This window comes from Erpetoichthys calabaricus, chromosome 3 (assembly GCF_900747795.2).
Source record: "Erpetoichthys calabaricus chromosome 3, fErpCal1.3, whole genome shotgun sequence".
In the NCBI taxonomy this organism is placed as follows: Eukaryota; Metazoa; Chordata; class Cladistia; order Polypteriformes; family Polypteridae; genus Erpetoichthys; species Erpetoichthys calabaricus.
Genome location: NC_041396.2, coordinates 10,408,227 through 10,432,322, shown reverse-complemented (window position 1 = coordinate 10,432,322; position 24,096 = coordinate 10,408,227). Strand labels below are relative to the sequence as shown.

Genomic DNA, 24,096 nt, shown 5'->3' with positions numbered 1-24,096 from the left:
CTGCTGAGCGCACGTCGCTCTGCCACAGATGTCAAACTGTCCAGCTCCATGCCAATAATAGAGCCTGTCTTCCTCACCAGTTTGTCCAGGCGTGAGGCGTCTTTCTTCTTAATGCTGCCTCCCCTGCACACCACCGCGTAGAAGAGGGCGCTCGCCACAACTGTCTGATAGAACATCTGCAGCATCTTATTGCAGATGTTGAAGGACGCCAGCCTTCTAAGGAAGTATAAACGGCTCTGTCCTTTCTTGCACAGCGCATCAGTATTGGCAGTCCAGTCTAATTTATCATCCAGCTGCACTCCCAGGTATTTATAGGTCTGCACCATCTGCACACAGTCACCTCTGATGATCACAGGGTCCATGAGGGGTTTGGGCCTCCTAAAATCCACCACCAGCTCCTTGGTTTTGCTGGTGTTCAGGTGTAGGTGGTTTGAGTCGCACCATTTAACAAAGTCGTTGATTAGGTCCCTATACTCCACGTCCTGCCAACTCCTGATGCAGCCCACGATAGCAGTGTCATCAGCGAACTTTTGCACGTGGCAGGACTCCGAGTTGTGTTGTAAGTCCGATGTATATAGGCTGAACAGGAGCGGAGAAAGTACAGTCCCCTGTGGCGCTCCGGTGTTGCTGACCACAATGTCAGACATGCAGTTCCCAAGACGCACATACTGAGGTCTGTCTTTAAGATAGTCCACGATCCATGCCACCAGATATGAATCTACTCCCATCTCTGTCAGCTTGTCCCTAAGGAGCAGAGGTTGGATTGTGTTGAAGGCGCTAGAGAAGTCTAGAAACATAATTCTTACAGCACCACTGCCTCTGTCCAAGTGGGAGAGGGATCGATGTAGCATATAGATGATGGCATCCTCCGCTCCCACCTTCTCCTGATATGCAAACTGCAGAGGGTCGAGGGCGTGTTGAACCTGTGGCCTCAGGTGGTGAAGCAGCAGCCTCTCCATGGTCTTCATCACATGTGATGTCAGAGCAACAGGCCGAAAGTCATTCAGCTCACTAGGACGTGATACCTTTGGGACTGGGGTGATGCAAGATGTTTTCCAAAGCCTCGGGACTCTCCCCTGTTCCAGGCTCAGGTTGAAGATGCGCTGTAGAGGACTCCCCAGCTCCAATGCACAGGCCTTCAACAGTCGTGGCGATACTCCATCTGGACCCGCTGCTTTGCTGGCACGAAGTCTCCTCAGCTCTCTGCTCACTTGCGCTGTTGTAATTATGGGTGGGGATGTCTCTCCTATGCTGGTATCAGTAGAAGGATGTGTAGAGGGTGCAGTACTCCGAGGTGAGAGTGAGTTAGGGTGGTCAAACCTGTTAAAGAAGTTGTTCATTTGGTTTGCTCTCTTCACGTCTCTCTCGATGGTGGTACCCCGCTTCGAGCTGCAGCCAGTGCTGATCTTCATCCCATCCCACACTTCCTTCATGCTGTTATTCTGCAACTTCTGCTCCAGCTTTCTGCTATACTGCTCCTTCGCCGCCCTGAGCTGGACTCGGAGTTCCTTCTGCACGCGCTTGAGCTCATGCTGATCACCGTCTTTAAAAGCCCTTTTCTTCTGGTTCAAAAGGCCATTGATGTCACTTGTAATCCATGGCTTGTTGTTAGCATAGCAGCGTATAGTTCTTACTGGAACTACAATGTCCATACAGAAGTTGATGTAGTCAGTAGTGCAGTCAACAACTTCCTGCACAAATGTTAAACGTTCTCCTGTTATATTACAGCCTTATTCCAAAATGGATTAAATTCATTTTTTTTCCTCAGAATTCTAGACACAACACCCCATAATGACAACATGAAAAAAGTTTACTTGAGATTTTTGCAAATATATTAAAAATAAAAAAATAGAGAAAGCACATGTACATAAGTTTTCACAGCCTTTGCCATGAAGCTCAAAATTGAGCTCAGGTGCATCCTGTTTCCCCTGATCATCCTTTAGATGTTTCTGCAGCTTAATTGGAGTCCACCTGTGGTAAATTCAGTTGACTGGACATGATTTGGAAAGGCACACACCTGTCTATATAAGGTCCCACAGTTGACAGTTCATGTCAGAGCACAAACCAAGCATTAAGTCAAAGGAATTGTCTGTAGGCCTCCGAGACAGGATTGTTTCGAGGCACAAATCTGGGGAAGGTTACAGAAAAATTTCTGCTGCTTTGAAGGTCCCAATGAACACAGTGGCCTCCATCATCCGTAAGTGGAAGATGTTCGAAACCACCAGGACTCTTCCTAGAGCTGGCCGGCCATCTAAACTGAGTGATCAGGGGAGAAGGGCCTTAGTCAGGGAGGTGACCAAGAACCCGATGGTCACTCCGTCAGAGCTTCAGAGGTCCTCTGTGGAGAGAGGAGAACCTTCCAGAAGGACAACCATCTCTGCAGCAATCCACCAATCAGGCCTGTATGGTAGAGTGGCCAGACGGAAGCCACTCCTTAGTAAAAGGCACATGGCAGCCCGCTTGGAGTTTGCCAAAAGGCACCTGAAGGACTCTCAGACCATGAGAAAGAAAATTCTCTGGTCTGAGGAGACAAAGATTGAAGTCTTTGGTGTGAATGCCAGGCGTCACGTTTGGAGGAAACCAGGCACCACTCATCACCAGGCCAATACCATCCCTACAGTGAAGCATGGTGGTGGCAGCATCATGCTGTGTGATGTTTTTCAGTGGCAGGAACTGGGAGACTAGTCAGGATAAAGGGAAAGATGACTGCAGCAATGTACAGAGACATCCTGGATTAAACCTTCTCCAGAGCACTCTTGACCTCAAACTGGGGTGACGGTTCATCTTTCAGCAGGACAACGACCCTAAGCACAGCCAAGATATCAAAGGAGTGGCTTCAGGACAACTCTGTGAATGTCCTTGAGTGGCCCAGCCAGAGCCCAGACTTGAATCCGATTGAACATCTCTGGAGAGATCTTAAAATGGCTGTGCACCAACGCTTCCCATCGAACCTGATGGAGCTTGAGAGGTGCTGCAAAGAGGAATGGGCGAAACTGGCCAAGGATAGGTGTGCCAAGCTTGTGGCATCATATTCAACAAGACTTGAGGCTGTAATTGCTGCCAAAGGTGCATTGACAAAGTATTGAGCAAAGGCTGTGAATATTTATGTACATGGGATTTCTCAGTTTTTTTATTTTTTATTTTTTAATAAATTTGCAAAAACCTCAAGTAAACTTTTTCACATTGTCATTATGGGGTGTTATGTGTAGAATTCTGAGGAAAAAAATGAATTTAATCCATTTTGGAATAAGGCTTTAACATAACAAAATGTGGAAAAAGTGATGCGCTGTAAATACTTTCCGGATGCACTGTATCAGTAGTACTTTTCTATATACAATAATTACTTTTTTTTTTTTTTTTTTTTTAAACCAAAGGCTAAAATTATTGGCAGGCAGTGTGGTGTAGTGGTCAAGGTTCTGGACTTCAAAACCTGAGGTTGTAGGTTCAAATCTCGTTACCGAAACTGTGCAACCATGAACACATCACTTCCCTGCTTCTGTTTCTTTCGCAAAAAACTAACTCAATTCTGTCTCCAAAGTTGCAGTTACCTTGGATAAATACATCAGTCAAATAATAAGAATTAATAATAATATTACTATGTCACTAAAGCTGCTTACTTCTGAAAATGTCATACACAATCACAAATGAAACATCAGTCTTGGATCGGAGGAAGCCATTTCTGCTTATGGAAAAGCAACACCACCGCTCTTCTCAGCCTCAGCATTTGGCACCAGCACTTGAGTTTTACAGCGCTTGTAAAGAGTTGAGCCTCACTAAAATTTTCTTATTTCAATTTCACACCTCACTTTACATGTCAAACGTGATTATGTCTGCGTTCCTGTCCAGGTCATAGTCAACCCTATTTAGTGCTGCTGTCAAGTGTTCCTGCTACAACAGTAATTTGCATAAAGCCCCCCGTCACAATGTGTAGAGCATGCAAGTTAACATCATCATAATAATAATAATAATACAAAATATCAACCCCCCCCCAAAAAAGTTGGCTAATGCCAACAACTTTCAATCAAATCAAAAATTTTGTGCTAGTTAGATTTTCTATTCCAGGATGAGTTTTTACCCCTACATATTGAACATCAAAAGGTCCTTTCTTAGTGGATACCTACTGGCCTAGTAGTACAAACCAAAACAAAAATTTCAGCTTTTTAAACGAGAAATCATGTTTTGATGAGTGAGTGAGCAAGCGAGTGAATGAGTCAGTCAGTCAACTGTATTACACACACATATACACTCACTGGCCACTTTATTAGTTTCCAGTGCTTGTTAACACAAATATCTAATCACATGGCAGCAGCTCAAATTATTTAGGTATGTAGACATTGTCAAGACAACCTGCTGAAGTTCAAACCAAGCATCAGAATGGGAAAGAAAGGGGACTAAAGTGACTTTGAATGTGGCATGGTTGTTGGTGCCAGATGGGCTGATCGGAGTATTTCAGAAACTGCTGGTTTACTGGGATTTTCATGCACAAATCTCTCTATGGTTTACAAAGAATGGTTCGAAAAAGGGAAAATATCCAGTTGAGGGGCAGTTCTCTGGGCAAAAATGCCTTGTTGATGCCATTCGAGCTGATAGAAAGGCAACAGTAACTGAAATAACCACTCGTTATAATCCAAGAATGCAGAAGAGCATCTCTGAACTCACAACACATCAAACCTTCAAGAAGGTGGGCTACAACAGCAGGAGACCAAGCAGGGTGACTGAGGCTACAACTCGCACAGGCTCACCAAAACTGGACAACAGAAGAGTGGGAAAACATTGCCTGGTCTGATGAGTTTCGATTTTTGCTGTGACATTCGCATGTTATGGCTGCAGCATACAGATGGTCATTTCCAGAAGGTGGGACAGGACCGTGTGACTGCCTGGGGGGTTGCCATACCAGGATCCCAATATGTTTCATCGTGTGGTGGGTGTGGCAAGGCGCTATACCAGTGCATGCTCCCCAACCTGAATAGACCCAATTCACAAGGTAGGGTGAGAATTTGGCAACAACAACATGAAAGCATGGATCCATCCTGCCTTGTATCAAAGGTTCAGGATGGTGGTGGTTGTAAGGTGTGGGAGATATATTCTTGGCACACTTTGGGCCCCTTAGAACCAACTGAGCATCATTTGAATGCCACAGCCTACCCGAGTATCATTGCTGACCATGTCCATCCCTTTAAAACCACAGTGTCCCCATTTTCTAAGGGCTCCTTCCAGCAGGATAAAATACCATGTCACAAAGCTCAAATCATCTCAAACATGTTTCTTGAACATGACAATGAGTTCACTGTACTCAAATGGCCTCTAAAGTCACCAGATCTCAGCTGTAGGATATGGTGGAAATGGAGATTTCAAATTATGGATGTGCAGCTTACAAATCTGCAGCAACTGTGCAATGCTATAGTGTCATTAAGGGCCAAAATCCCCGAGAAATGTTTCAGGGAACGTTGTTGAATCTAAACCACGAAGACGTTCTGAAGGCAAAAGGGGTATCAACTGGGTACTAGCATGGTGTACATAATAAAGTGGACAGTGAGTGCAGAGTAAAAGAATGTAAAAGCTCATTATTTACGGTTGGTTTTGTTAACTTCCTCAATAAAGGTTAGTATAGCCATAACACACAGATGTGCATCATTGTATGAAAGATTTTTACTTATTGGTAAGTGTTCAAAAAAACTAACAAATAAGTTAAGTCATTTGCTTTAAATATCCATGTGATGCGTCTAAAACTTAGCTGAAGTCCACCTGTGGAAAACTGAATTAACTGGACTTCATTTAGAAATCCCACAATTCACACTTAATGAGAGAACACAAAACCTGACTTATCATACAGTCTAACACGGCTAAAGAGGATCTACCAGGAAGAATGGGACTAACTGCCCAAATACAGGTGTGTGAAGCTTATAGAGACTTACCAGAGGAGACTCAAAGCTGGAATTGCTGCCAAAGGGGCTTATACAAAGAACTGAATGAAGGGTCTGCATACCTCAATGAATGACAGATTTCAGTTTTTAAATTTTTTAAAAATCTGCAAACCTTAGGAAAACATGTTTTCACTTTGTCATTCTAGGTACCAACCATACTTAAAAAGATAATTTTAGTCTAGTGTAAAACATGAATGCGTCAAATATACTTTGAACAAAAACAAAAAAGTGTAAATCCTCATAAAATGTAAATATGGAGACTCATCATAGGCTGAATAATAAAAATATATATCTTCAAGTGACTCACTATCAGTGTTGTGTTTGTAAATGTTTAAAAGGAAAACCTCATAGCTCACTCTATGCAAATAAAGGTTTAACATTCTATTGCACAATAAGAATAAACATAGAAGCACTTATTCAGTCAACCAATTTATAGTTTGCATTTACAGTTTTAAATGTGCTTCACTGTGTCACTTTAATGGACTTGCAATATGATAAGTATTAATATAACCAAAGGAAAGCATATTTGTTAGCTGTGATAGATGACTGGGGTCCTTGCCCAGTTGGAACGCCCTTCTGAGGAGAGGTCTGAGGGAGCAGACATATCAACAGCAGTACCTCCCCATAGGACATGAGAAGGCAGCCCCCTTGGGTTGCACTGGGGCCACAGGCTTGGAGCTTAGAAGCTCAACCCTGTTGTGGCCCATAGCCACTGGCAGGGGGCACCTGGACAGCTCCAGATGTGCTGCCAGAAGAGGAAACAGATTTCCAATCGGCACTTCCAGATGCCGGTTGTTGATCAAGGAGCACCTGCAGCATTTCTGGGTGCAGTATAGAAGAGGCTAGAGTCGGGAGGCAGTGGATAGAGCTTGTGGGAGAGGAGTGGAGGTGGCCAGACAAGAGAGGAAAGGAAGAAAGGATTCAGCACTATTGGCGATTGGTACATTGTGTGGTGCTGTAAAGCCTTAGAGAATAATAAACGTGTGTGTTTTCGGACATTGTGTCTCAGTGTCTGTTTGTAGGCGGGCTGATCCTCTACATAGCACAAAGCTACTTCTTGCCTGAACAGATTAAAAATATTAGCTGTGTATTTACATTACTAAATTGGCCTGTGTGTGCATTTACCCTGCGATGAACTGTCACCACTGTCCAGGTGTTCTTCCTGCCTTACACTCGACAACTGCTGGAATTGGCTGCAGGTGCCCCATAATCCTGCCCTGGACAAGTTAACTCTTTTAGGGCAGATGTCGACTTTTGTCGACAGGAGGGGTTGAAGGCTAATGTCGACAAAAGTCGACATCCAGGGATAGGGGGCAACAATCAGCTGTTAATGGCGACAAATCTCACTGTCACGTCACAGGCATTCCCTCTGTGCTTGGAGGAATGCTAGACTCGTTGACTCGGCAACTAAACCTTGCGTGTGCATGAGTTGCGAAATGTAAACAAAGGCAAGATGGCACCGACATGTGAAAAGGCAGCGAAGCAAGTGCAGACAAGAAAACACTCGGCAGACGATGTTTTGCGCATTATCGCGGAGTCGGACTCTTGATTTTTCAGAATCAGACTTTATTGGCAGTGATCAGGAGATCGAGCAAAAGAGTGAGAAGCAGGCATCAGCTGATCAGACACCAGCCGATGCCGCGCCAGCGGATCTGCTGCCAGTCGAGTGCCTTCGCGCAGCCGATGCATCTACGGCAAGGTTCGCATGGGATAAATACACATACATTGATCCGTTGAGAGCCGATCTGGCTACCGGAGTTTACAAGACGGCATGGCTTGCTGTTGGACACGACAGATCACCAGCTGCTGTACTTCAGGCTGCTCTCTCCTGATGCTGCTTTTCAGCTACTGTCAGACGAGACAAACAGGTAGGCAGAGATTTTTTTTGAATCACGGGCTGCGTTTGCATCACATTCTCGTTTTTCAAAGTGGAAACCCACAACGAAAGACGAGATGAAGCGCGCTGTGGCATTACAAATAGAGATGGGACAGAACTGGTGATATAACTTCAGGGAGCATTGGTCCAAACGTGTTTTGTCCCCTGGTGGCTTAGGTACGTGCTGCTGCAAAGTTTTATTCCCTTCTGTAATAAACAGAAGCAAATCCCATGGGGTGAGCCAGGCTATAATGCCATACATAAAGTTCATGAAGTTTCAGAAGATGAAAAGAGGTGACAATACGGTTTTCATGCAGGCAGAAAACTTGGTGGCAGTGGCATGGCACGATGGCAAATGGGTGACTTGTCTCTCTACAGTACACACTAACAATATATGTGAGAAAGTGCAGCAACAGACTATTGAAAAATAGGCATCAAAGGAACACGTATAGTAAGGAGTGCAATGTGGCAATGACTGAAATTGGCTGCTTTGAGCGAGATCAGACTTTGCTGTGTAAAATGTATGTGATATGTATGTGAAATCATAGAGTATGCAGGCTCATACAACATGCAAGACAGTAACATTTGTCAAAAGGAAATATTTTTTGTTGATTTGATATGTTAAACAATTGCTTTGTGTTCTTTTTTAAAAAATGTTAGTTTTTGGAAAAATATTCAGCCCTGGGAGAAAAGAAACAAAAAAAAAATTAGCCCTAAAAGAGTTAAGAAAATGGATCGATGCATATTATATTATATAGTGTTGTTTATCCTGTTAGATGCTGCTATAAATTACCTCATGGTAAGGAAAGAGAAAGTAGGGGTGAAGTGGTGGCTCTGAGGCTAGGGATCTGCACGGGCAATCAAAAGGTTGCTGGTTCGAATCCCGTAAATGCCAAAAGAGACTCTGCTCTGCTGGGCCCTTGAGCGAGGCCCTTAAACTGCAATTGCTGAGCGCTTTGAGTAGTGAGAAAAGTGCTACATAAATGCAAAGAATTATTATTATTATTATTAAAGTAATATTTGAAATCCAAACAATACATCCTGGAAAATGTCAAAATATGTCTTTAAAGCTGCAAAGCTGCCATCTCCAGGTTGATGTTTCCAGGTTCAGAAAAATACTGGAACACCCCCCCCCCCCCCCCCCCCCCCAAAATACAATATTCTGCATTTTGTCATGAAAAAAAATTCAAAGCAGACAACCACAAATTCATACATAGTTGTTAAATACTACCCAAATACAGCTGTTGATGAATTTATACTGCTAATACAGAAAGGTACAGTGCACACTGCTCAGTTCTACTTTCTGTCATTAACAGAACAGAAAAAAAGTTTCAAACATACCATTGAAAACTTCGTTAAATTCTCCTGGTGGTGCATAAGTTATGAAATTGGCAGCGATGCGCACCTGTAGTTGAGAAAAAAAAACAGTATTTAGAAAAAATTAGTTTCACAACATCAGATTTAGAACAAATTGAACCATTAGATGAATCAAGCGACAGTGATGACAATGTGCATTGGTCATCAGATGTTGACACAGATAGTAAAACTGACACATACGGCACTGTACGCCCGAACTGCTGTAAAATGCCTAGGGAATTCTGAAGGTTCACCATGGTGCAAGTACGGGTGTGGCAAAAAGTTAAAATGACTGGGGTCAAGACAGACGTTAGTTGTGCAGATCCGGGACTAACATTCTACCCTCTCATGTGCAAGCAATGGAAAATTTATAAGAAAAGTGGGCAAAGAACCACCCTTCTACTGTTCCCATTGTGGCGTTGGGCTATCTGTTTGTGACTGTCTTAAAACATATCACATGAAGGACATGTACTAACTCTGCATCAGTACAGCAGTGGACACTACACAGATCTTTCCTACTGTATTTTGCTGATATTCTGGTAGTTACATGTTTCTGTTACTGTGGTATAGCGGGTGTGCGGCTTCAAAAGAATGGTCAGTGTTAAAATAATCCAAATAGCCGTGTCAGTCTCCATGGGCGCGATCACACGACTGCAGGGGGTTAATGAGGTTATTGGGGCGAGTCGCTCCTGCATGTGAGAGGGTACGATCATTCTCAATTGCTTCATTGGCTTTCTGCGTTATGTGATTAAGAAGCTGCGCCCACAGAGCCGTGCAAGTACGGGATGGCACAGAGAAAGAAAAAAAGAGCAAAGGTTAGAGGAGGAGAAAGAAGAAGAAGCCGGAGGCTGAGAGCTGGTGAGCGAGCAAGAGCAGGCTCGTTAGAAAGCAGGCAGCTGGGAGAAGAGCCCCTGAGGTGGAGTGTGTTGCCGACACTTGGTAGGGGGCAGTTGGAAGTGGTCGCTCCCACTGAGCAGTCTCGACCGGTAGTGAAGACAACTCGTCGCGGAAGGTAGCGGGAGTCAGGGAGGCTTGGGATGCCGATCCCTAGGGTAAGCGCCCTGGCCGTTGGGGGAACCACAGTCTCGGTCCGGTGGGAGCTGCACATAGCCAGGGGATGGAAGGCTACTGGACCAGGATGGAAGGTCAGCTGCACCTGCGGTGATAGAGCGACTCCCCTGCTGCAAGGCCCATATGGGATAAGCAGGGGAACCGCCAGTTACAAGGAGAAGGCACCAGATTTTTCTGAAAGGACAGCTTCCTGACTTTGTTTTAACCTTGTTATAAAAGTTTTTTTTTTTTTTTTTTTTTTAATTTTAACCTCCACTTTTTAGACCTGTTTTATGGATTATTAAGTGAACGTTTCTTGGAACACTGCACTATTGTTTTGAACACTTTTTTGTTTTGACTTTTTAATAAAAGCACTTTTACACTTTACACCTTGCTTCGTTTAGTGTCCTCATTGTCCAGCTCATCCGGTTACATTAAATCGACAGTGTTGGGTTCGAGAGGTCCCTGAATTGTAGCAGGAGCAGAATCCGCATCGTAACAGTTACATGTTATTGTTGAAAAAAATTCAAGGTTTTAAACTCGTTTTTCCAGGGGGGAAAACATGACCAAGGAGGCTACCACCCTGGACAGCAAAGACTGCAACAAGATGACCCAGTCTTCTAGAACAGAGGTAGTTATGCTCTTCAAGAATTCATCTGTAGTAGCTACTTTGATCAATGGCATGCATTTTTTTTTCAATTTGAAGATGTACAAACTTTTTACTGCTGCATAACATATTAATTTTGGCAACATTCTTCTTTGTGAAATATCTATATGGGATTTAAAAGGTTTGACCTAAATAAATTTCAGTATTTCTGTAGCAGCCAATGATGCTGGTCTATAGATAATACGCCATGGATGAAGTTTAATCCTTTATTGAAGACAAAGGTCCAAGAAATGTCTACTACCACTACATGCGACTTGCAATAATAAGTCTCCATGACAAATCAGCTTACCTGATGTACCCTTTGCCCCCCGTTTCTATACGACGTGTTCGGTTATACTTCTACTTTGTCAAATCTCAATGGGGTTGGGGGTTGATCCTGAAAAAAACTCCAGTATAATTTGAGACTACAGGTAGCCTTCTTCAGCTCCATGTTATTTTTAGCAAATGCCTTGTTGAGGTCACTGCACAGAGCTCAGTGACATTCAGAGTGCACCAGCCTGAGCCGTACCTTACCAACCTGACAGGGACGTAGTAAACCTCTTAACAGGTTTACATAATCAAAGATTTGGAGGAAAAAAAAAAAAGTGTCTTCAGCTCTGCATTTGTGTCATTTACTCTACTGCCAAGACATTTACAGACCACCTACAGTGGTGGCCTATTGGAAACATGCTGTTATATGCGGTGCAGAAGCTCTCACTTTCTTTTTCAGAAGTTTATTCTCCAGTGCAAGTGCTGTAGGTTTAGAATGAATCACACTGATATGTACAGTCAAAGTACTTATATATTTTGCTTTACTTAAACTTGTCTGATTAATGAAAAATTACAGGACTCAATCAATTAAACACCAACACTATTTATTAAAATCCCTACCAACAGAATACAACTAACCTCAAATAAATTCTTCTAATACGGTATAGAAACAGATTTGAAGATTTTGCAACACAGATTGGGCTGTATAGGAAAGGGTGCCTAACTGACCGGTTTGTTCATCCAATACAAGACACAAGCAACTACTTCACTCTGCTGCTGACCTCTTTGTGGGGTCATCACCAATTTTAAACCTTAGAAGGGAGGAACTCTCTTCTGGGCTTTTCTTAGTAAGAAGAAGTGCCAATGTAAGCAGGCAATGCATCTATCACTTGCTTAGCAGGAACATCAAGGTTTCAAATGACATCCTTTCACTGGCAACTGGGGGCCAGAGCATGTCAGGGGAGATGTTGAAGCATGTATGGCACAGGGAAAAATAAAAGAAAAGCCAAACACTGGCAGAAGGAAAAATGACAAACTTTGAAAGTAACTGAAGCTGTATGCTACAAATCTGGCCTTTAATTGGGCAAGTAAAGAATTGTAGTTAAAACACATGATGATTTTATAATACAAAGAAATACAGCAGCAGATGGTACAAAAGGAACTGAATAAGCTCCAACCTATACAACAGGACTTGACCACTGGCTTAATTCCACTCATACATCAAATCCAGCCACTTTCTGAACCCATATTTTGCATTACAAGGCTGCTCATGTTCTCGGCATTGGAGGCACCATAGGGGAGGACGCATAGGTGCAACAAAAATCTATTCCTGAACAGATTAATTCCTACTGGGACTAGGACTGATGTGATCATGAAATTTTAGTTGACGATCAATATTATGTCATACAAATAATTTCAATGAATGTCTTGATTTGTCTTTTTCTGTTCATTGTATTCCACTATTATAGAGTAAGCCTAATAATAGTTTAACAATACACTAAAGCTCTGTTGGGGCGGCACGGTGGCGCAGTGGGTAGCACTGCTGCCTCGCAGTTGGGAGATCTGGGGACCTGGGTTCGATTCCCGGGTCCTCCCTGCGTGGAGTTTGCATGTTCTCCCCGTGTCTGCGTGGGTTTCCTCCGGGCACTCCGGTTTCCTCCCACAGTCCAAAGACATGCAGGTTAGGTGGATTGGCGATTCTAAATTGGCCCTAGTGTGTGCTTGGTGTGTGGGTGTGTTTGTGTGTGTTCTGCGGTGGGTTGGCACCCTGCCCAGGATTGTTTCCTACCTTGTGCCCTGTGTTGGCTGGGATTGGCTCCAGCAGACCCCCGTGACCCTGTGTTCGGATTCAGCAGGTTGGAAAATGGATGGATGGATAAAGCTCTGTTATCTCACAGACATACTTCACCTTGGAGAAAGGATTCAGGCACAGCTACAACACAAATACTTATAACAATTGCAAGCATTACATTTGCCAAAAACATTTCACTATCTGCTACAATTTCTAAACCAACAACAAAAATCAACCACAAATTCAAAGATCATCAATAATAATAGTTATTACACCAATGAGGTTTCCCAAACAAACTGCCATGTAATATGGATAAAAAATATATCTACACTATCTATATATATAAAATCCCTATGTGCGTACAGGTGTCCGTGTGTGGGTGTCTTCTGGTGAAGTGCGCATGCGCGGGGCACGGTGCGATGCGCGATATTACTGTCAGAGAAAGTTAGAGGCATTCTACGGAAATACAAACCAGTATTACTGTGAGAGGAAATTAAAGGTACACAATACAGTGACGCATATTACAGCCACATATAAGCCAGTATTACTGTCAGAGTAGATTAAAGGCATACTACCGACGCGCACGCCTGTATTACCGCCAGAGAAAATTGAAGGTATATTACAGACGTACAAGCCAGCGGACGTACAAGACGGTATCCTTCAATAAGGGCGCGCACAAAAAGGCGAGCCTCAAAAGGACGACCTCAATTGGGCGAAGCGAATAAAGGCGCGCGTAAATAAAGATCTGCAGCTGTTGCTCTTCACATATTCCAGAGCCATTTGAACTAAATTATCTACGCGCCCTTATTGAATAGAGCCGTACAAGACAGTATTACTTTCACAGAAAATTAAAGACACACAATACACGGCGGCAGCCCACGAAGAACGGTCAGCTCAGCAAGTAATCATCAACAAAAGAAAGGCTGAAAGAAAGAAAAATACGACCAACAAAAAGAATGAGGTCAAAGTCCCTTGCCATTTAATATAGACTGTTCCTACTAATGTTTATGCACTACTGTTCTAGCGCCCGTTATTTTAACGGGCTAAATGACTAGTTTATATATAAAATCCTAAGCCTAAAAGTGCAAAGACTTTATGTCAAGTTTTTTCTCACGCTTTAAATCGGGCTTATTTTAAAACCTGCATATATTAAGTTTGGTATCATCCTTTTCAGAATTTATCAGACTTTAATGTGACATTGTTTGATTTTCAGATTTTTATTCTGTTTTTAAATTATAAACTAAAAAATATCAAGAACTCGCATCCCGCAAGACGAGACTTTATGCCAAAAGATTTAACTATGCCCGGGGCTGGAATAAAAGACAAAGAGTAGGACAGCTGCTGTACAGGCTTTTAAATGTTTGAAGTCAAACGAACGGTATCCAAGGATTTTCCGGAGAGACACAGTAACAAAGGAGTCCAGTCTTTGTCTCAGGTCACTGGATAGTGTCCATGTCTCGCAACCATACAGCAAGACAGGAAGCACCAGGACTGTAAAGACTTGGACTTGTGTCCTTTTGCATAGATTAAGGAAGCGCCACACACCCCTTTCCAGCGACCTCATGACCCCCCATGCTCTCCCAATCAGTCTACTGACTTCATAGGAAGAGTCACCAGAGACATGAATGTCACTGCCAAGGTAAGTAAACCTCTCAACGAGGTCAACACTCTCAGACACACTGCTGATGGCCATGCCCAAGAGGTCATTAAAGGCCTGGATGTTGGTTTTTATCCCAGTTACTTGCAGGCCCAGACACTCAGACTCCTCGCTCAGTCTCTCGTGCGCCCCAATCACAGCCTCCATTGACTCCGTGAAGATCACAGCATCGTCAGCAAAGTCAAGATCTGTGAATCTTTCTTTACCAACAGATGCCCCACAGCAGCAGGACCCCAGGACCTTGCCCAACACCCAGTCCATACAAGCATTGAACAGAGTAGGAGCAGAACACACTGCTGACAAACCCCAGAATCAACTGGGAAAAACACAGAGGTTCTAGCTCCACTCTGCACAGCAATCACAGTACCAATTTATAGGCCGGCCATGATATCCAGCAACATTGAGGGGATCCCGCAAACCCTCAGGATGTCCCACAGGGCAGCTCGATCAACGGAGTCGAACGCTTTACGAAAATCGACAAAGGCTGCAAAGAAACTCTGCCGATATTCGCGTTTGCGCTCCATGAGAACCCTCAGTGCCAGGATGTGGTCAATGGTAGACCTCTTAGGCGTAAAACCAGACTGTTCCAGTCGCTGGTAGGTGAGCAAGTGATCACTGATCCTATTGAGGACAATCCTAGCAAGGACCTTACCCGGCACCGAGAGCAGTGTTATCCCCCTGTAGTTGCTGCAATCCAGACGATCACCCTTCCCTTTCCAGATAGGGCCAACAAGTCCCATTTTCCAGTCAGTTGGGATGATGCCAGTCTCCCAAATGGAAGCAAAGATTGCTTGCAATGCCAGGAGGACAGCCTTACCACCAGCCTGGAGAGGCGGTGGAGTAAATGAAAAGGGAGGAGTCACCAGCAGGAAGACGTGAAGGAAGGCCAACAATAACAGGCTTGAAGTGGTGGAGTAAAGAAGTAGGGAGCAGTGAGCACAATGAACAGCTGAGGAAGGTAAGGAAGTGAGTGAAGAGGCACATGACTGCGGGATGTCATTAATGTAAAGGGGCAGGGAGCCAACCACGTGGTAGTTGTGCGGACAGCGGCCGTGCGGAAAAAGGAAGGGAGACCAGGGGTGGGCCTTGTGTGTCTCTGCCATGAAATAAATCATCAGTTAACGGAAATAAGGAATGAAAACGCCAAAAGGAGAGGTCAGTTCCGAAAGTTACTTATTGCATAATGGGGAAAATAGCCAAAAAGATGTTATTTTCGAAAATTCGTTATGGGGCACAGCGGGAAATGAAACACACTTAACATTTGTAAGTACAGTATAAAGGATGAGCATGGAAAATTTGTGGAAGTCGCAGAAACAGTGAGGAGGGGTTTCCCCTATTTATATATACAGTTTAGGGGTATACCCATTTCCCCTCTTGGGTGTTTAAATAGGACATGAAATATACCTAACTTTGTAAGTACACTGCAAGGAATGAGCACGCAAAATTTCAGCTTCCCACCTGTATGGAAAGTGGGAGAATTAGTGATGAGTCAGTGAGGGCTTTGCCTATATATACACACACACACAGTGCTGTGAACAAGCATTTGCCCCCCTTCTTGATTTCTTATTTTTTTGCATGTTTGTCACCCTAAAATGTTTGAGATCATCAAACAAATTTAAATATTAGACAAAGATTACCCAAGTAAACACAAAATTCAGTTTTTAAGTGACGATTTTACTTATTAACTCTTTTAGGGCAAATTTTTTTTTTTGTTTCTTTTCTCCCAGGGCTGAATATTTTTCCAAAAACTAACATTTTTTAAAAAAGAACACAAAGCAATTGTTTAACATATCAAATCAACAAAAAATATTTACTTTTGACAAATGTTACTGTCTTGCATGTTGTATGAGCCTGAATTCTCTATGATTTCACATACATATCACATACATTTTACACAGCAAAGTCTGATCTCGCTCAAAGCAGCCAATTTCAGTCATTGCCACATTGCACTCCTTACAATATGTGTTGTTTTGATGCCTATTTTTCAATTGTCTGTTGCTGCACTTTCTCACATATATTGTTAGTGTGTACTGTAGAGAGACAAGTCACCCATTTGCCATTGTGCCATGCCACTGCCACCAAGTTTTCTGCCTGCATGAAAACCGTATTGTCACCTCTTTTCATCTTCTGAAACTTTATGAACTTTATGTATGGCATTATAGCCTGGCTCACCCCATGGGATTTGCTTCTGTTTATTACAGAAGTGAATAAAACTTTGCAGCAGCACGTACCTAAGCCACCAGGGGACAAAACACGTTTGGACCAATGCTCCCTGAAGTTATATCACCAGTTCTGTCCCCATCTCTATTTGTAATGCCACAGCGCGCTTCATCTCGTCTTTCGTTGTGGGTTTCCACTTTGAAAAACGAGAATGCGATGCAAACGCAGCCCGCGATTCAAAAAAAATCTCTGCCTACCTGTTTGTCTCGTCTGACAGTAGCTGAAAAGCAGCATCAGGAGAGAGCAGCCTGAAGTACAGCAGCTGGTGATCTGTCGTGTCCAAAAGCAAGCCATGCCGTCTTGTAAACTCCGGTAGCCAGATCGGCTCTCAACGGATCAATGTATGTGTATTTATCCCATGCGAACCTTGCCGTAGATGCATTGGCTGCGTGAAGGCACTCAACTGGCAGCAGATCCGCTCGCGCGGCATCGGCTGGTGTCTGATCAGCTGATGCCTGCTTCTAACTCTCTTGCTCGATCTCCTGATCACTGCCAATAAAGTCCGATTCTGAAAAATCAAGTCCGACTCCGCGGTAATGCGCAAAACAACGTCTGCCAAGTGTTTTCTTTTCTGCACTTGCTTCGCTGCCTTTTCACATGTCGGTGCCATCTTGCCTTTGTTTACATTTCGCAACTCACGCACACGCAATGTTTATTTGCCGAGTCAACGAGTCTAGCATTCCTCCAAGCACAGAGGGAATGCCTGTGACGTGACAGTGAGATTTGTCGCCATTAACAGCTGATTGTCGCCCTTTATCCCTGGATGTCGACTTTTGTCGACATTCGCCTTCAACCCCTCCTGTCGACAAAAGTCGACATCCGCCCTAAAAGAGTTAAGAAAAAAAACCCTACATGGCCCTATGTGAAAAAGTAATTGCCCCCCTTGTTAAATCATGAAGCAACTGTGGTTAATCACATTTTTCGGAGTTCAATGTCATTAGCCATACCAAGGCCTGATTACTGCCAGAGGTGTTGAATCAAAAGATCACTTCAATGATCCCAAAAGGGAAGACATCATGCCAAGATCTAAAGAAATTCAGGAAGAGACGAGAAACAAAGTAATCCATCAGTCTGGAAAATGTTACAAAGCCATTTGTAAAGCTTTGGGACTCCCGCAAACCACGGCGAAAATTCCTCCACAGCGATGTGAAAGACTCATTGCCAGTTATCGCAAATGCTTCACTGCAGTTGTTGCTGCTAAGGGGGGCACATCCAGTTATTAGGTTTAGGGGGCAATTACTTTTTCACATAGGGCCATGTAGGTTTGGATAGTTTTTTTTTTTCCCTTAATAAATAAAATCACTTAAAAACTTAATTTTGTGTTAACTTGGGTTATCTTTGTCTAATATTTTAACATTTTAGTGTGACAAACATGAAAAAAAAATAAAAAAATCAGGAAGGGGGCCAACACTGTAGATGGTCATTTCCATGGGGTGGGACTGATGCCTGGGGGCCTTGCCAACCAGGATCCCAAGCTGTTTTGTCATGTGTAGGGTGCGGCAATGCGCTGTACCAGTGCATACTCCCCAACATGACCTGACTAGTTTGTAGCCATTCATTGCATTTTGTTTGTGATTATCGTTCTGTCGGAGTTTTTTGTTGTGTGAGGTGCGGTGACACAGTGGTTAGCACTGCTGCCTCACATATTTTAGGAACAATAATTGGTCAGGTATAGTTGCCAGATGCTTCCCTAGCCCTCGGAGACAATTTAAAAAATACCACTTCAGTTCCTCCTTCCTTATTAATTTCATTTCATGGAGTTCAGCGAAGTTCCTTCCTGAACATTTGCAAAGCTCACAATGAAGCAAACATCACAGGGATAACTCATTAATAATCATGAACACTACAAAAGAAATCAATGAGTCTGGTGGCAAAAGCAGCTAATGAACAAAAAGCTCTTTTGACATTTTTTTTTTTTCCAGGAGGCATCAGACAAGTACACACTCTTCTAGTTATCCAAAACAAAGGCAGAATTGCAAAACAAGAACTTTTGTAGTGATCCTACGAGTTCATATTCAAAGCTAAGACAGCCTTTCCTGATTTTTCACACCTTTCTGACTAATGAAGCACAGAGAAGAAAATGGATCCAAGTTATCAAAAGAGCCAAAGGACCAAATTTTGTTACATCTCAAGATTTACTTCAGCATATACTTCTCTTCATGAAGGAGCTACCTGTTACAGCAGTCTACTAAGAGACAGTTCCCCATAGCAGAAATTACATAATTATAAACAAATGAATTTACATTTTAGTGCTGAATTAACGCTCACACACCATCTGACATTTACTCTGATTGGTCCATTACATATTGTATATACACAGCACTGAAACTGCTTTACTTAAGGTAACCAATGACTTACTTATAACTGTAGATTCTGGGATGGCCGCTATTCTAGTTCTTCTTGACTTGAGCGCAGCATTTGATATAGTTAACCATGACATTTTACTGTCCTGACTCTCAGCTATTGGTATCTCCGGTGCTGCTCTTTCTTGGTTCACATCATACCTCAGTGATCGCCACTATTACATCTTCATTAGGGAACACAAACTTGCCACTATTTCACTCACACAAGGTATCCTTCAAGGATCAGTTCTAGGTCCAATTCTCTTTAACATCTACAGTGGGGCAAAAAAACCAATTGTGCAAGTTCTCCCACTTAAAAAGATGAGAGAGGCCTGTAATTTTCATCATAGGCATACCTCAACTATGAGAGACAAAATGAGAAAAAAAATCCAGAAAATCACATTGTCTGATTTTTAAAGAATTTATTTGCAAATTATGGTGGAAAATAAGTATTTGGTCACCTACAAACAAGCAAGATTTCTGGCTCTCACAGACCTGTAACTTCTTCTGTAAGAGGCTCCTCTGTCCTCCACTCGTTACCTGTATTAATGGCACCTGTTTGAACTTGTTATCAATATAAAAGACACCTGTCCACAACCTCAAACAGTCACACTCCAAACTCCACTATGTCCAAGACCAAAGAGCTGTCAAAGGACACCAGAAACAAAATCGTAGACCTGCACCAGGCTGGGAAGACTGAATCTGCAATAAGTAAGCAGCTTGGTGTGAAGAAATCAACTGTGGGAGCAATTATTAGAAAATGGAAGACATACAAGACCACTGATAATCTCCCTCGATCTGGGGCTCCACGCAAGATCTCACCCCGTGGGGTCAAATTGATCACAAGAACGGTGAGCAAAAATCTCAGAACCACACGGGGGGACCTAGTGAATGACCTGCAGAGAGCTGGGACCAAAGTAACAAAGGCTACCATCAGTAACACACTACGCCGCCAGGGACTCAAATCCTGCTTAAGCCAGTACATGTGCAGGCCTGTCTGAAGTTTGCCAGAGAGCATTTGGATGATCCAGAAGAAGATTGGGAGAATGTCATATGGTCAGATGAAACCAAAATAGAACTTTTTGGTAAAAACTCTACTCGTCGTGTTTGGAGGAGAAAGAATGCTGAGTTGCATCCAAAGAACCCCATACCTACTGTAAAGCATAGGGGTGGAAACATCATGCTTTGTCGCTATTTTTCTGCAAAGGGACCAGGACAACTGATCCGTGTAAAGGAAAGAATGAATGGGGCCATGTATCATCAGATTTTGAGTCAAAACCTCCTTCCATCAGCAACGGCATTGAAGATGAAATGTGGCTGGGTCTTTCAGCATGACAATGATCCCAAACACACCTCCCGGGTAACGAAGAAGTGGCTTCGTAAGAAGCATCTCAAGGTTCTGGAGTGGCCTAGCCAGTCTCCAGATCTCAACCCCACAGAAAATCTTTGGAGGGAGTTGAAAGTCTGTGTTGCCCAGCGACAGCCCCAAAACATCACTGCTCTAGAGGAGATCTGCATGGAGGAATGGGCCAAAATACCAGCAACAGTGTGTGAAAACCTTGAGAATACTTACAGAAAACGTTTGACCTCTGTCATTGCCAACAAAGGGTATATAACAAAGTATTGAGATGAACTTTTGTTATTGACCAAATACTTTTTTTCCACCATAATTTGCAAATAAATTCTTCAAAAATCAGACAATGTGATTTTCTGGATTTTTGTTTTTCTCATTTTGTCTCTCATAGTTGAGGTATACCTATGATGAAAATTACAGGCCTCTCTCATCTTTTTAAGTGGGAGAATTTGCACAATTGGTGGCTGACTAAATACTTTTTTGCCCCACTGTACATATACATACATATATATACATACATATATACATACATATACATACATACATATATACACATATATATTATATAAAAAAACAGTCCTTTATTTGCGCTTACTGCTGAAGTTAAGTGACAAATGCACATATATAAGAACCATCATGAGAAACACCAGGGGATGTGTCAGTTGAGCTGATGCGTAGGTTTAGCCCTGAATCTGACTGTGTAGTGGGGTGACTCCCGTGCAGAGGCAAGTGATTTGAAATGTCAGATCTGTTACATCTTGTCTGAGGTTGGAGTTCAATGATATCCTCACCATCTCTCATTTATCTGGCCACTTTTCTAAGTAGGCAGCAGTTATAATAAAATGAGTGATGGGGTCTTGCTTGCAGTCTAAATTGGTGTGACTGGGACTCAAACTAGTAGTGTTATTTTTAAATGATGGGTATCAAAAATGTTTATATGATATAAGCTTTCACTTCCAAGTAATCTGATGGTAGAAGGAGAGGTAATAAGCTTATTCAATGAACTTCATACTTTACTATGTGACTTTGTGTGTGTTAGGAATCACATCATTACCTACTGAAGCATTCATTTGATACTTGGTTAATAGAAGGTGGCAACTGGATGGATGGGGTGCTGAACACGTGAGAAATCCTGGGTATATGCTAAGATGAAGCCAAACTTCTTCCAGCACACAGATGGGAATGACAGTTGCTATCTTAACTACTCAGCTCTTCTCATTGATCATACAGTATACTGCGATTTTACAAAGATAAGTCCATCGATCTCTGTGCAGTTTATGAGGTCAGAGCTGAATGGAAACTTCAAACAACAACCTGTAGGAACTTTACAGCTTACAAGGAAGGTTTATTGGAAACACAGACCATGCCTCCATTTTCAAACAGATTTTCTCGAGCCAAAACTAACAGCGAAACTTACAATGCAGACAGCCAACAATGCACTCTTTCAAAGAAACTCTCAAAGTACTGCATGTACACACATAGATGCTGAACTTCACTAAGTAATACAGTACACAGATAGCAATTTTTGGCTTTCTACACCTGTCAAGCTTCATAAATCCTGATGGTTGCCTTTAATTTCTTTATAAAACCAACAGTATTTTTTTCCTGAGGGTTTAGAGCTTATCTGATACAGAATTAGATGCAATTGGTAAACTTTTGTAGGCACATGCTCCTGAAGTGCCACTGATGAAGTACATAAAAAATCCTGCTTTTTAAAATGTAAAAGTTAAATCCAATGTGTAATGGCGTTTTTTTTTTGTTTTTTTTTTTTTTTTAAATATATACAAAGCACAACTTTTCGGCATTATTTTACGTCTTCAACATGCTTACTTCTTGCGTTTGTCTCCTCACTTGCAGCTTTTTGTTTTTTAAATAAAATCCAACACACTGTTTACCTGTCATAAAGGCAAGTTTCAGTTCTTTACTTAAGAGGCATAGTTCTGACAAAAAAAATCCACAACACAAATAAATACTGATAAACTTCTATGTACAACAATAATAAGGTGTAACAGATGACTTTACTTAAATACAAGAGAGTAACTTTTCCCAGATTTTAAGCCCTGAAATAAACTAAATTAATTTCAGTGGGTCAAAATCCAGGGAAACACACTGTTCTTAAGACTTAATTGTAGTACAAAGGAACAGATACCTCCAGGGTCAAAATTGTGGGTTCCCAAGCAGTGTATTGTAGGGTTGCACAGTGTAACTGTACTGTGAAAGTAACAAAATTTAAAACTGTACCATACTAATATTTTGGCATTTTCAGTACTGGAAATAAGACGTCAGCTTCCACTCAAATCCCTTTCCCTCAATACCAAGTGGATTAGCCAGGATAAAACAAGCTTAAACATGCTGTAGACTTCACGAACCAACATGCTTCACCACGGCAGACCCCACAATCCACTGCTTTGAGGGACACTATCAAGATGGAAGATGTGCATACAAAATGTAAGATGGCACGGTGCACTAGGGAGGCTGTAGTATTACTGGAGGATATTTTGTAGTTACACTTATTTGCTTCAGAACTGCTTTGGTACCAGTACTGAGGTCCAAAAGCTGATATTAATACTTTTTTTTTACTGCTGATCCAACACTCATCAAAAGTTCAGTCAAAATTCTGGGTTCCAAAAAAAGTATCGTCTCTTCCTTACAAAGTGGAATGTGTGTGTGAAAGTTTGTTGATGATGGGCCAAGGGCGTGGAATTGTGTAAAAAAAAAAAACAAAAAAAAAAACACACACACATATCTCCATACACACACACTGCTTTAAAACAAATACAGTATTGTTAAAAAGAAAAAAAAATTTTTTCATTGTACAGTATGAGGAAGTCGGGAGTGACAGAAAGAGTAAGAGTTGTACATGATATTTACGAGGGAAGTGTGACTGTGGTGAGGTCTGCATTAGGAGTGACAGAGGTGGGGTTACATCAGGGATCGGCTCTGAGCCCTTTCTTATTTGCAAAGGTGATGGACAGGCTGACAGAGGAGATTAGACAGGAGTCCCCGTGGACTGTGATGTTTGCTGATGACATTATGATCTGTAGTGATAGTAGGGAGCAGGTTGAGGAGACCCTGGAGAGGTGGAGATATGCTCTAGGGAGGAAGAGGAACGAAGGTCAATAGGAACAAGACAGAATATATGTGTGTAAATGAGAGGGAGGTCAGTGGAATAGTGAGGATGCAGGGAGTAGAGTTGGAGAAGGTGGATGAGTTTAAATACTTGGAATCAACAGTACAAAGTAATGGGGACTGTGGAAGAGATGTGAAAAAGAGTGCAGGCAGGGTGGAGTGGGTGGAGAAGAGTGTCAGGAGTAATTTGTGACAGATGGGTATCAGCAAGAGTGAAAGGGAAGGTCTACAGGACGGTAGCGAGACAAGCTATGTTATATGGGTTGGAGACGGTGGCACTGACCAGAAAGCAGGAGACAGAGCTGGAGGTGGCAGAGTTAAAGATGTTAAGACTTGCATTGGGTGTGACAAGGATGGACAGTATTTGAAATGAGGACATTAGAGGGTCAGCTCAAGTTGGACAGTCGGGAGACAAAGTCAGAGGCGCGAGATTGCGTTGGTTTGGACATGTGCAGAGGAGAGATGCTGGGTATATTGGGA

General features: G+C 42.6%; 1 protein-coding gene across 2 annotated transcripts in view; it reads right to left on the bottom strand.

Annotated features, from left to right (window-relative positions):
• capza1b (capping actin protein of muscle Z-line subunit alpha 1b) overlaps nucleotides 1-24,096 on the bottom strand; it is a 72,222-nt gene that overhangs the window by 25,416 nt on the left and 22,710 nt on the right. For both annotated transcript variants that reach the window (XM_028796352.2, XM_028796353.2), the window contains exon 2: nucleotides 9,142-9,205. In XM_028796352.2, coding sequence (XP_028652185.1) covers nucleotides 9,142-9,205 — 64 coding nt within the window. The remainder of the gene's footprint in view (nucleotides 1-9,141; nucleotides 9,206-24,096) is intronic.